This window comes from Arachis ipaensis, chromosome B9 (genome assembly GCF_059453495.1).
Source record: "Arachis ipaensis isolate K30076 ecotype BB chromosome B9, ASM5945349v1, whole genome shotgun sequence".
Taxonomy (NCBI): domain Eukaryota; kingdom Viridiplantae; phylum Streptophyta; class Magnoliopsida; order Fabales; family Fabaceae; genus Arachis; species Arachis ipaensis.
In genome coordinates, this window is record NC_142444.1 from 890,185 (window position 1) to 905,202 (window position 15,018).

At 28.9% G+C, this 15,018-nt stretch overlaps 2 protein-coding genes across 2 annotated transcripts; one reads left to right on the forward strand and one right to left on the reverse strand.

Annotated features, from left to right (window-relative positions):
• LOC107614705 (uncharacterized) lies at nt 1-1,190 on the reverse strand. Its single transcript, XM_016316849.2, has 3 exons — nt 701-1,190; nt 512-601; nt 1-71 (listed from the first exon to the last, which is right to left on the reverse strand). The coding sequence occupies exons 1-3, from the start codon at nt 1,188-1,190 to the stop codon at nt 1-3; spliced, it is 651 nt and encodes a 216-aa protein (XP_016172335.2).
• Nucleotides 1,191-10,114: 8,924 nt separating this feature from the next.
• Nucleotides 10,115-11,283, forward strand: LOC107619312 (uncharacterized). The gene has a single exon (XM_016321569.3). The coding sequence runs from the start codon at nt 10,223-10,225 to the stop codon at nt 11,102-11,104; it is 882 nt and encodes a 293-aa protein (XP_016177055.1). The 5' UTR covers nt 10,115-10,222; the 3' UTR covers nt 11,105-11,283.
• The last annotated feature ends 3,735 nt before the right edge of the window (nt 11,284-15,018 follow it).

A 15,018-nucleotide genomic window follows, 5' to 3' on the forward strand; every position in this document is an offset into this window, starting at 1 on the left:
TCAAAAGATCGATGCAGCATAAAGACCACTGCTACCACCGCCACTTTGATATAAATCAGCATCAATTTCACCTAATAAAATACACATGTTATCATTATATTATAAACTAAAAACATTCTATAAATCATTAGAAAATAAACTATAATACTATACTCACGCAATAAGTCATCCACATTACTAGGAAGATCAGGCTCTTTCTCTACAACCTCTTCAATCACCCAAAAGTCAACTAGACTGATGCTTTCATAATTAATTGGATCATATTGTATCTTTTGCTTTCTTTTTTTTTCCTTCCTAAAATGTTAAATACAATATATGAAGAATTAATAATTTACAAATTTGTTATGATAAAGATTACGTATGAAACAATATGATATTTCATGAAACATATATTACATGGATTTAAGACGCAAATTATAAGTAACATAAACAATGTTATTCAGTTTATCATGCTCCAATCTATTTCTTCTTTTTGTATGAATCTGGTAAAAAGGACTCCAATTTCTCTCACACTCAGAAGAAGCAGATGCTTGACTAAGAATGCGAACAACTATCTTTTGTAAACATGGAGCAGAGCTACAGAATAACCTCCACCATTCATCTACCAATCATAAAAACATAACATATTAGAAGTTATCAATTAAAAACATAAGCATAAAACAAGTTACTATTAGTTAAACAAATATTCAAATATTCTTACCAGGCTTAAGTTTAGATGCAGCTCGAATAGCTTCTGGTCTATCAAAGCTTTCTTTTCGATTTCTATATAAATGTATTTCTTTTATTGCCTCAACTGAATCTAAATTGTTACACTTGCAATACAAGGTAACAAGATCAAGCAAACCTCGCATAACATTAGGTGCTTCTTTATAATTTTCATTAAAAAAGAATGAAGGATTCAGGAAGTAAGCTGCCGCATGAAGATCTTTCTTCAAATGCATGTCCCATCTTGAGTTGATAATATCTGTGTACGGCTGATATGTAGTCTTGTTTTGCTTAAACATCTCTTTAATTGTATATTCTTCCCTTAGCATTCCTTCATGAACATATCCCAAAGATGGTTTGTCATCAGCATCAACAAGCCTCAGCAATTTAATCAGAGGGCCCACAAGTTTACATGCAGTAAACCAATCATTCCAAAATTTACAATCCAAAATAATAGCACTCACAGCTCTACCAGTAGCACTCATTTCTAATTTGTGACCAGTGAAAAATGAATCTACAATCTATGTTTGCAAATTATTTTTACGGTCAAAGATGCTCTTCAATGTGATAAACACAGTTGCAAAATAGGTTGCACTAGGACGTACAATTTCTATCCAATCAAGTCTTTTTCTTAGCCAAGATAAAAAACCATATGATTGTACACAAATACTGTGATATATGAAGCACGTGTTGCAAGGTTAGAAATATGCGCCATAATGCTTATATCTTTTAAAATAAGATTAAGGCAATGAGCAGCACATGGTGACCAATAGATATTATCATTTTTTTATTGATAAGCCTACCAGCAGCAACATAATTGGCCGTATTATCGGTCACTACATTCACAATATCATTAGGGCCAATTCATTCAATCACCCTAGAAAACAAATTACACAAGTGTGAAGCATTTTTTAGGATACTGGAAGCATCTATTGATTTCACAAAGCACAAACCTTTAGAATAATACATCAGGAAATTGATTAATGTTCTTTGTCTTTGATCTGTCCAACCATTAGCCATGAGGGTACCTCTAGTTTCTTTCTATGCACACCTATAACTATCAACTAGCATTTGCCATTCTCTTTTAAGATAAGCCAACAAGTGAACCCTTAACTTATCATAAGAAGGACCCTTGTAACTAGGTCCAATACCAGCAACACCATCCAACATATCTTGGAAAAATGGTGACATCACAGTATTAAATAAAATTTCACAATCCAAAAGCCACCGAGCAAACCGTTTATCAACCTCGTGTATTGCCTCTTTGTTTTGTAAAACACTTTTAAGACATGGTTGAGCTCCTGGAGTTGTTCTTGGTGCAAACATAGGAGGAATGACTTTGACTTTCTTTTATGGATCGCCTCCAACCACTTGTTAACCCGAAGTACGCTGATGTTCTTCTTGAGCTATTGCTTCATCAATTGCATCCTCTACCTCATCACCACCCTATTCACTAAAACTTACTTTTCTTTTGTTTTTGTTGGTCTGAATTTCTTTCAACAAATTTTCCATCTGTTTTTCCACATCATAAGAAATTTTAGGACATTTTTTAACATCTCTAGTAATCTTTGCTAGATGTTTCTTCATCCTGTGAATTTCGCCTCCATTGAAAACTTGTAGACAAAATAAACATTGATATTGTGATTTTTCATTCACTATTTGTAGAGCAACATATTTTCAAACTAAATATGTTTTTCCTTGTAAGTTAGAAGAACCTTGTGACTGATTATCGTTAGTACTAGGGGGATTAGGATTAGCAGCATGCCAGCATCATTCGAAATAGGAGGATTTACAGGCAAGTTATTATTCACAGATGCATTATTATAAGCAATAGCTTCTTGATTAATACTATTATCCATAACTGAAATTAATAAAACAGATACAAAATTAAAAACAGCCACAGCACAATGAAAAATAAAAAATCGTCAACAAGACCATATCTAAATTCTGCCAATAGCATTCAACAATATTGCAACAAACAAATTAGGAGCCATCAGCAACTGGTAAACCAGTAAAACACTATCAGAACTATCGAGCAATTAGAAAACACTAAAATAGAGTAATAGAGTAAGTGTTACTGTATTAGGTGTTCTGGTTGATACAAATGATATATATAACAGAGTAAATTTCTTTTAATACTCATGATTTAACAGAGTAACAGAGCAATCCGAACCATACAATTAAGTGTTTCAACCAGAACAATAGTGGAAAGAGAGGGAAACAAAGAAACAAGCAGAGTAATTGCAATTTACAAAACATTCAGAACCAAACTTCAAACCAAGATCGAAAAAGAAGAATTGAAGAAAAATGGAACAAACATTGAAGAAGAAGACCGAAGAACAACAATTTCAGAACTTCAAACCAACAAGATGACCGAACATTCAGTGAAGATGAAGACGAGAAGCCACTAACTTGAGTTCCATGTCGAGAAGCCAGCAAAGATGAAGACGATGTGCTGAGCTATTGGGTTCCAGACACGGAGAAGAGGAAGAAACGACAGCGCTGAAGACCTGGGAACGGCAACGGCGATGAAGGGCTAGGGTTCCCTTTGCTTCAGAGTTCTCCAGTCTAAGGAGTGACGAATGAGTGAATGATTGGGGGAAGAAGGGGGGGTTGGTTCACGAATGGATCTACTTCTGTTTTTTTTTTTTTACAAATAAAAAAACGGCGTTGTTTTATTCGAACTAGCTGGTTACCGGTTCGGTCCAACCGTCCAGTTCTCAGCCGATTTAGCAGTTCTTAAACGATTTTTCCTCCAGCGATTATAGACAACGGACCGAACCGTTTGTATCGCCAATTCCCATTTGAACCGGTTCGATTGGTCGGTCCGATTCGATTTTCAAAACCATGGTTGCACTTCACCACTAAGGTCCACCTCAAAAGTCATTCATTCATTCATACATTTTTATAGGATAAATGGTTAAATTAGTCTCCAAAAAATTATTTATTTTTTAAATTTGTTTTCGAAAATGTTTTTTAATTAAATTTGTCATCCAAAAACTTTAAATTAGTCATTGTAGTCCTTTCGTTACTAATAGCGTCCAAATTTGTTAATATGACACGTTAATTGACACCACAATATACACTTAGTAGTCCTAATTGGTAGCTAATATGATAAGTTTATGAAATTAGATCAAATAAATCTCAAATTGAGAAATTCTAATACATCAAGTTATCCTCTCAATTATGTTTTGATTCGATCTTATCATATTAATAGTCAATTAAGACTCCTATTTGTGTGTTGTAATATCACTTAACGTATCGTATTAACAAATTTTGGCGCCGTCAACAAAAAAATGACTGAAGGACTAATGTGATTAATTTAAAATATTTGAAGAGCGAATTTGATTAAAAAAAATCTTTCAAAAACCAATTTAAAAATCAAATAATCTTTTAGGGACGAATTTAACTATTTACCCATTTCTATATAATATATGGTTGCATTGAATAAAAGTATGACAATATATATTTTTAATGTCACGACCTCAAATTCAAATTTTAGATATAATTTTTTTAATAATTTAATTAACTTGTGCTATAAGGCTGTGTTTAGTTGATGTCTTTTAGATACAAAGACATAAACATAAATACATAAGTAGATATAGACACATATATACACAAATTTTATTATAATGTTTGGTGATGATACACAAGATACAATTATCTAATTCAAATGTCTATTTTATCTTAAACATAATCATCATTGCCATTATCATTATCACTTATTTCTAACACCAATGCTAATTTTTTAATCTCAATTCAAATCAATATCATAAAAAAATTTAATTATTAGTTCAACAATTCAAATTAAAAATTGAAATAGAACGAAGAATTTCAATAATTATATTTTAAAAATTAAAAACTGATACGCAATTAAAAGATAAATAGAAATAAAAGTGAGAGGGATGTGTTGAGGGTCGAGAAAAGTGACGAAAATAAAGAAAAAGGTGATGAGAAACTGCAGATAAAAAAAAAAACAGAGGAAGCTGGAATAGATATGAAAAATGGGGATAGTGAAGTAATGAGACCTATGGCGGTGACGCAATGAGACCCGTGGCAACGACAATCTGCAATGGCGAGAATGGAGCGACACGAAGACATCTATGGCTGCCAAAAAAGACGTACGGAGACAAGAGAAGTTTTGCAGGTCCGATTCAAGAAAAAAGAAGTTTTGTGGCTAGATTCGAGGGTCAAGGGAGGAGGAAAGTAGCTGCAGTGGAGGATGAAAAAAAAAATTGCAACAGTAAAAGATGAAAGCGTGTGAAGGAGAAGAAGAAGGAGGCTGAGGCAGTATGAAAGAAGAAGATTAAAAAGGTTAAATAAATAAGGACAAAATTAGAATTTTAAAAAAATATTAAGAATAAATTTGTCAAAAAATAAATTTTAAATTGTGTCTCATCGTGTCTCATTATTTTAGAAAAATACAAAATACACGTATTTTGTGTATCTCTATGTGTAATCGTGTCTCTGCATTTTTATATCTCACGAAACAAACATGGGGCGTGTGTGTAACTGTGTCCATGTTTTTTATAGACATAGACACTAACCAAACAAATCCTAAAGGCACATATATTAAAATTACTATTAATAAAAATTTAAAATTTATTCTTTTAATAAATATAAAATAAATTAATTAAAAAATTAAATTTTTTGTATTTTTATAAAAAATATTAAATATATATTAAAATTAATTATTAATATATATATATATATATATATATATAAAATTTAATTTATTTTTAATATACATTTTATATTAATAACTAGTTTTAATATATATCTAATATAATTCTTTCAATAAAATTTTTTTTATGTTATAATCTTGACATATAATTTAAGATACAAATGAACTAAATCTATAATACTATTGGAATGAAGTTTATCTATAAACAAAATAGTGAATATCTATCCGACCCTTGATAATTATCTCGAAAGGACAACGAAATCCTAAACAAAAACACTTAATTCAGCTTTTGATTTTTTTTTTGAGACTGATTAGCTTTTATGTTAAAAGAAATAATATTGATTTTTTTTTTGCACAAAAACCTTGTTATTCTTTTGAAATAATTATCAAGAGCTGGATTAAAATTTTTTTTTTGTCAAAAATCACATTATCTTTTGAAGTAATCGTCAAAAATTGTTTTTGAATTTTACTCTAAACAAAGAACAAAATGTTGTTCCACCAAAAATGAGTCATTTATTGAATCAACCACCGCAAAATGGTTTTCATGAGTGACACATGCATGGCTTAAATTTCATTGAAGAATCAACACCTTCCAATCTTACACCACTTTATTTATTGTGTGGTTAATTACCACTCTATTTCATTCTGTGGTTCCTCGTAGCTCACTTATTTATTACGGTCCTTTAACATCGTGACACGTCACTCATATTGTTTGGTGCCACTTCCATTTCTTTTGCTTCCTATCGCAGCCTCCATTCTCATTTTCTTGGTTTCAAATTCTAAAACCTTTATGATTTTGTAGAAAGACGTAGCTTTGGACAATACCTTACTATCTACGTTTTTGGACATTTTTGTTATTTTGCTTCAACATCACCATAAATGGATTTAACTTTGCTATGTTTCAAAAATGTTTGAAAAGACACAAAAAAAAGAGTTTAAAGTAATTTAACTTTTTTTTATTTTTAATAATTATTAGAATAATTAAATAATATTAAATGTAATGAATATATAATAATAGTAACAGATACATGAATTGATGAAAGGTATGTTCTGACTAAAGAAAAAAATAAAGGTCTGCACGATCTGCTTTTATTATATGATTAGAATGAAGAAAATAATAACAAGCTATCTTATTAAAACTTTTAGTGTTTATTTGAACGTTATTATTTTGATAAAAAAAATTAATAAAAAAAGATTTTTTTATTTTTTTTTGTGTGTTTGACAAATTTTTAGTAATAAAAGTAAAAGCACTAAAAAAAAAAAAAATATCTTTTTTTGAAAAACTGTAATTTACATCTTTTTTTAAAAGATTTTTTTCTCTTAAAAAAGATGTTTATTATGTAATAAATAAACAAAAAAATATTTTTATATTGTTATACCCAAACATAATTAATAGATAAAAAGATCTTTTTGTATGAGATATTCAAACATAAAATTATTTTTATTTTTTTATAAGATCTTTTAAAAAAAGATAACTCAAAAAAATATCTTTTCTTAGAAACTCACCCAAATAAGCTCTTAATATTAAAAGTAAAATATAAAAAATGGTATTCTAGTTTGAATTTATGAATTATAACTAGTTAATCAATGGTTTCATTTTTTAATTAATTAATTTATGTTTTGGTACGTACATGAACCAAAATTGAAGGAAAAAGAGGGAGAATATACTAACATATATATAAGAATATGTTTTAAAGGCATTCGAACCTTTTCTTTTTTGTTTACTTTTTAAATGTTTGGTGAAGGGTCTTTTTAATAAGGCCCCTAAAATTATTGAATAATATACATATATACCAAAAAATGAAGAAGAAGAGAAAAATCAAGTTAAAAAAAAAATTTCACAGAACAAAATCATTATACCTTTACTTTTTGTAAATTGAATTATTAAGTTATGATGATTACTTGTGACACTACTATACAAAGCCATCATTTTTTTAAAAAGATAATATGGGATAAATTATTAAATAATATCTATACATCACACTACACATATTTTAATAACTTATGGTCTATTATTGGCTTAAGGATATTATTATAAATAAAAAGAGGTTATAGTTACGGCAAATAAATCATTATCAAAATTTTCAAAAACATTTTCTTAAAAAATATCCTAAGAATATATATGTAATATATATGTGTGCATAAGTACACTTTTTAATTTGAATATGAAAGTAAAAATAGTGTTGGACTCGGATATGGGGAATACAGGTATTTCACAGCCATGTGGTGTCAGTGGAACAGAATTCGGACCATGCGAGTTCTCTATCAGTAAACGGATAGTCCAAATTGCGTTTGATATTCCATTTCATAAAAAAATTGACAACAACAAACAACTCGGATGGTCCGTTTTTTAGCTTCCGAAAATCATATTTACCCAACCACAAGTCGGATCATGCGATTTCTTAAGCAAAATTTTAAAATCAAACAACTCACATGGTCCAATTTATGCACTCTGAGTTTTTTCAATTTTTTTAACACAAATTAAATCCTCTGATTTGTGCATTCTGAATTTTTTTCAACTTTTGTATACTCCTACAATTTTAAAAAACACAAAAAATTACTATATTAAAATATATCACTCATTTTACTTCCGTATCAAATTTTTTTAGCCGCATAAGTATATGTATGTAAAAAAATATCACCAACATAAGTCATTTTCATTTTGAAAGAAAGATCTGTTTGATTTATGGGAATGGTGACGTGATTGAAAATTTGAAATGATGACGAGGAAATTGAATGGTTCCACGTGGAGAAGTGCCCTATGATCCATTCAGCTCAACCAGATATTTTTCCCACTTTCAACCAAAACCAACCACTTCTAATATTCTACTATAATTCTAGAATAGAAATCTTGAATTTTGAAATTTTATGTATTTCTCTTTTACCATCAATAATGTAAACGTTTAAATTGTATTTTAGATTTACATATATGCCATTATTAATCTTATCATCTCATTAACCACATCAACATTTTACTATTAAAATAACATTAATAAAAAAATGAGGCAAGTTATAAAATAATTTTAAGGAAAAAAATATAAATAAAGTAAGAGAAATAAAAAATTATATGTATATTAAAAATAAATTATTAAATTATCATTATATATTGATATATATATATATATTTTATGTAGGTCATTTTAGTATAAATGTATGATTATATTATGGTGATTATACTGAATATAGAATTTTAACAAATATTATTAATATTAAAGTAATATTTTTTTATTTTTAAATAATACTATTCAAAAAGTATTGGTTAAAAAATATTACGAAAATATAAAAAAATATCATTTTAATTAGTAATATTTAAATATTTATTATAATTATTGTAATATATTATAGTAAAATCCACTATTATATATATTATTTTATATATTTCTAACTATATTTTATATGAATAATTATTTTTTTTTTGCACATATATGGTTGAAAGAAAAAATATATACTTAAAAAAAATTTCAATCTAAGGATAATCTCGATATTCACCGCAGTTTGAACATGTGAAATAATATTTGACGGTGCAAAAATAAAAGCGGTATTAAAAGAAATAAATAATCAAAATATATTTTTGGAACAAAAATTTTTTTTAATATGGAGATAAAGTTAGTATTTTAATTAAATATTAATATTTAAAATATAATATTATATTATAGATATACATAAAATATGTACTGACTAGAATGTTAATACGTATCTAATATATATTTTGTGTATTATTAAAATGATGATATATATTTAATACATATTTTATATGTTCTATTAATTTTTTATTTACAAAATTTATTTATCTATAATTACACTAAATAATATCATTTTCAATAAAAATATTAATATATTTTTCGTATATAAAAAAAAATTAGTCCTTTTGAGAATGAAAAATAAAAATAAAAAGGAAAAGGTTCGAGAGAGACGAGGTTTATAGAATGAGAACAAAAGGCACGAGAAAGAGAAAGTAGCATGTGAGAATGAGGTAAGAGAGATCAATCCCTCATATCACATCATCATCATAATTTCAATCAATTCGTTTTCTTATCCTTTTTTTTTTTTTTTTACACAACCTAAATTTGATCCATAAGGAAGAATGAGCCTCATAAGTAGTAAGGATTTTGCATAATTAAATATATTAATATAGTAAAATGATAATTGTGTAAACTTACTTCATATACGTGTCTCATTTTCATATTTGTAATTTAACGTTAACCACGTGTCCACGTTTTATGTTTATATAAATACAGAAAATAAATAAATAAATTAGGAGGTTCACATTTTTTTTAGTGTCAAGAGAAAAAGAGAGTTGACTAATGATGATTTGAATATAAAATAAAAATAAGAAAAAGTAATTATTGTCAATCTAGAATTTCAATTATTAATAAATTATTTTTAATACAAATATATAATTAAAATAGAATTATTTAATAATGACCGAACATGTGGAAAAGAAGCATTAAGAGATATTTTGCAATTTGCATGCAAGTTAGCAATAGAATAAGCCAAGTGGTGGTTTAATTTGTGTTCATATTCCATTTCAATTCATTCTATGGTGTTCAATTTTGCATCTCAATTTCCATGCCTAGCTCACCACCACATATTACTAGCCACAAATAAAACAAATGGAAATAAAAATAACGACCCTTCAAAAAAAAAAAAAAAGTGTGACATACATAAGGTTATTTAAATTAAAATATGTGAGCTTATGTGGATATTAATACAAGTTCATTCCTTTATATAATAAACACCACATTCATTCATTCTCATTGTTAACGCATTCATCTCTCACCGACTTTCTCTGCAATTTCTTTCTTTATTGTCTTTTCGATTTCTCTGACGAAGATGAAGGAGAGGTTTTGTGAGCTCTGCAAGGAAAAAGCTTCTCTCTACTGCGCCTCTGACTCCGCCTTCCTTTGCTGGAAATGCGACGCCACCGTTCATAATGCCAACTTCCTCGTCGCTCGCCACCGCCGCCGCCTCCTCTGTTTCAACTGCAATTCCTTCGCCGGAGTCCACATCTCCGGCGCCTCGTCTCGCCGCACCGCCGCCAACTGCCGATCCTGCTCCCCGACGGAGATTCATTACTCCGACGAGGAGGAGGAGGAGGAGGAGGAGGACAATTCCCTCTGTTCTTCACCTCCTTCTTCCTCGTCCTCCTCCTCTGCATGCGTTTCCAGCTCGGAGCCACGCGCCGGCAACAAGATCAGAACAAAATACTTGCCGGAAAAGAGAATCAGAACGGTAACCTCTTCCGGTTCGGCGGTTACGACGGACGACGATGATTTTTCAACGCCGAAGCAAAAGCGGCAGAGGAATAACAAGAAGAAGAATAGTAATGGCGGTGGATCTGGTTCCGATGAGGTAAGAACGGCGTCGGCGAAAGAGTATTCAGTGTTCGCGAAATGGAGCGAGGAATTAGGGTTGGGATTAAACGAGGGGAGACGCGTGTCGTGCGTGGCGTGCAGAGCGTTGAGAGTATGGGTGAGAAAATGGAAGGGAGTTGGTATTCCGTATAAGGTGGGTGCTGCGACGTCGTTTTGGTTAGGTTTGAGATTTTGTGGGATGACGTTCGAGAATCTGCGGAGATTGGAAGAGATCTCAGGTGTGCCAGCTAAGCTCATTCTCCAAGCATATGCCATGCTCTCACGTGTCTTCTTCTTCTCCCAACAACAACAAACCACTTCTCCCTTCTTCCATTTGCAAGAAGGCTCTGATGAGTCTTAGAATTATGGAAGGAAAAAGTCTAGGAGCCAGCAATTTTTGTATTTTTTAGCCTACATTTAATCATTAAAAGAAAAATGAGTGATTTTTTACTATTAGATATAATTTTACACCATTAAAAATATAATTGATGGTCAATTAATGATTATAAAATACCAAAATTGCTGGTTCTTAACATTCTATTCTATATTCTATTTGTATTCTTCAAGCTCAATTGTTGTTGTTGTTTACTCATTATTGGAGGAGAAGAAGGAGAACAACATTTTAGTCTTAGCAAGGAAATAGATTTGATTTCAGCACCTTAGTTTAGTTTATTTGTGATGGTGATGTAAAACAATGCACAAAAGAAAAAAAAAATCATCCTCTTGATGTAGTTTGTTTAGTCTAGAAAAAACAGAAAATGTATACCGAAGAATTTCAAATGTTTCTATTTTCTAAGTTCTTTTTCTCTTGATGTAGTTTGTTTAGTCTAGAAAAAACAGAAAATGTATACCGAAGAATTTCAAATGTTTCTATTTTCTAAGTTCTTTTTAAGTGAGTATAGAAAAATTATAGAAAAATTATAGCGTGCTTTAGTGGGTGATTTTAATTATAAAAAAAAATATAATATATATTAATTAAAATTAATTATTAAAAGAGTTGAAATACTGGCATTTTAAAAACATTTTAAAAAAATTTATACGTTGTTTGGATTGCTGCCAATGCCATGGTGGTTGATTAATCTATTTTACCCAACGTGTACCAATTGGATCCACAATTTCATGGGTTCAATCAATACTTAATTGATATTTAGAGTTGCATTTAATTCGATAGATTATTAATATGTAATAGTATTATATGCATGATTTTACAATATTTTTTCTAAAGATATTTATGTAATTTGTATCAATTGTAACATGCATATTGATCAAGTTTTATTGATGCATGTTTATGAAATGAAACAAATCGAGAGAGATGGTAGGGAAAGTGGGGTAATAATTCAAATAAATGATAAGGACAACATAATGTCTGGGAAATTCTGCTTCATTTGAAATGTTGGCGTTTAAAGATAAAAAGAATCATTGGAGGCATGGTGGTGGATCTAATCATATGCTATTATTCATCACTGTGTCGTCTATATAAACCATATATTTTTATCAGGCTTTAAATAAATCCAATCGTTGCGAACCAGTGATAATGTTGCTTCTGCCTGCACGTCTCTCAATTCCAATTTAAAAAACCAAACAAAGAAAATGAGGCATCGGTAGGTGCTACTTCATATCCAAGGAACCAACAATATCTGAACTTTTTCTTTTTAATATTGTATTACTAGAGGTGAAATCCTTTATCATGAACCAAATTGTGTGTTGAACACAACTATGGCCATTTACAAAACGTCAATGACGTTTTGTGTTTCTTCAATTAAAATAATATTTTTCTAACAAAACGTCAGCGACGTTTTGTGTTTTAATAATTAAAATAATATTTTTTTTATTACAAAACGTCAGTGACGTTTTGTTCTTTGATGATTAAAAAAAATTTTTTATTACAAAACGTTAGTAACGTTTTGTGCTACTACCACAACCCTGTAGAACACCAAAATCATCAAATATTTTTGTATTTCACATTAAAATTATCCATATATAAAAATTTTAGCCACAATATCTCAACTCCACAAAACAAACTTTATATCTTTGTTTTTGGTGAGGTACATTTCAGAATGGAAAAGTATGAGGAGCTAATGGAATATTTATACAATGTGCACAATGAAAGTTTAGAGAGTATTAGAGATATAATCATTAATGTTACCTTTTTCTATTAGCTAAAGCTTTTGGGATAAGTGGTATCATAATATGGTATTAGAGTTCTAGATTTGAAAGGTCAAGAGTTTGATCCTTGGCAAACACCAAAATCAATTTAATTTTTTGAAAAGATGTTTATTATCCCTAATACTCGGATGGTTATTCTAGATAGTATAAGAGATGTTCATTTTATAACTCAATAATCCATTGTACACATTGTACAAATAGTCCATTGTCTCTCTAGCGAAATCCTTTCAGAATTATTTGTGCAGAGTATTTTACAAACAAGAATGTCAAATGGTTAGTAGAATTTATTTTTTTAGTGAGTAGTTTGTTAGTAATGTTTAAAAGTATAGACTAAAAATATATTGTTAGATTAAATAAATTAGACTAATAACTAAAAGTAATGTCTAAAAATAATAAATTTTATTAGCCTTTTAATTTTTTTTTACAAAATTATATTAAAATTAGGAGTATAGGAAATTAATTTTTAAATAGTTAATTTTTTTATTGCAAATAATTTATTTAACTTTTATTTTTGTCGAGGATTTAAGATTTTAGATTAGAATTTAAAATGTAGAATTTAATATTTAAAATATAGATTTTAAATAAAATTTAAAATAAAAAAGCTGATATTGATTAAAAAAATATTTCTCTATTTAAACTCTAACACCATGGATATATCCAATTTAAATTACAAAAATATTATTTATATACTAAAATTAGTTACTATATATTTTTATACAAATATATGTACAATAGTTGTTTTTTTTCATAGTTATAATTTAGCGACTAAATCTCTAAAATGTTCCTCGTATTTATAGTTTTTATTATTTTAATCTTTTAAATTTAAAATGATTTATACCAGTCTTTGAAATTAATTTTTGAGCACCATTTTAATCTATGAATCCTTTCTAATACCAAATCAACAAATCAAGTATTGAATTAATTCTGATTTACTAGCAAGCTTGACACATGACTAATCAGCATCATTTCGTTTAGGCACTAAAGCAAAGAAAAAATGAGAAATGAAAAAAAAGTTTATATAATGTATAAATCATTATATCTCTCTTTTTCATTTTATAAACCATATTGTTTCTGTCTTATTTAATAACTAAAATAAAAAAAGTTATTTAACTATATGTCTAACGTAACAAGTCAGAACTATCTCAGCATTATGTTCATTGACTCAACGTTAAAAAAGGTCAATTACCAATATGGTGCATGGAATTGGATCTCAAAAATCATTATAATAAATTTAAATTTGAAGGATTAAAACGATTATAAGGATTTAGTCTAACTTAGCTGATAACTAACTACTTTTGTTTAATTAGGTGGAACTAATTAATTAATTTAATTCGTTACCGTAGCATAACCTTCCTATGTAGTAGGTGGCTGGAATATAAACCATTTTAAGACCACAACTACAAAAGTACCACGTATATGGTTCCGCAGTGATTTTGGTCCCAACTTCTAACTCAATTTCTACCGAGCAATAAATAATAATACACTACAACTAACAACCTGAATAAAAATATGAGGTTAAATTAAATACACTACAACTATTGTTGGTTATTCATAAACATGTAACACAAATAATAGAGGGCTTAGATGTGAGGTCTAAATGTGCTTCTAAAAAGTGCTCCCATTGTGGTTGCGGTTTAAAGCTATTATTTATTTGAAAGAAGAAGAAGACAGAGAACGAGATATGTGGGTTTTGATGAGTACGTAGATTCTTCTTGTCCCAAAATGGGATTATTATTCATTATGTTTAAACCACATGTTTTATTTGGATTTGAATTTTAAACTATAGCTTAAATAGTTTAGGGTTGTCATGGCTCATTCTTAACCATAATTTGGAATCTCCTTAAAATATTCATCAACCCATGGCTATAAACTTTTCAAACTTATTTTAAAGCGATTGTAGATGCATGGTTGTATACTTTAATTAAAGACAGATATTTTTAATAAACTTAATATCTATCTCTATATAAGTTGCAACCACATCATTGATCTTTAGTAAGGATTAAAGGGTTAATTAATCGGTTCCGCTACGTTATCAACAGTATATCTGCCAACTTCTGCCAACTCTTATTTATAATTGTGTTTCATGGAAGTGTGTTCGTGGATGTGTCT

Excerpts from the sequence above, each read along its gene's own strand:
- LOC107614705 (XM_016316849.2), bottom strand. The coding sequence starts at position 1,190 with ATGAGTGCTACTGGTAGAGCTGTGAGTGCTATTATTTTGGATTGTAAA. Across the intron at positions 602-700 it reads TGCATCTAAACTTAAGCCTG|ATGAATGGTGGAGGTTATTC; the intron begins GTAAGAATATTT and ends TATGATTGGTAG. Across the intron at positions 72-511 it reads AGCATCTGCTTCTTCTGAGT|GTGAAATTGATGCTGATTTA; the intron begins GTGAGAGAAATT and ends GTATTTTATTAG.
- LOC107619312 (XM_016321569.3), top strand. The coding sequence starts at position 10,223 with ATGAAGGAGAGGTTTTGTGAGCTCTGCAAGGAAAAAGCTTCTCTCTAC.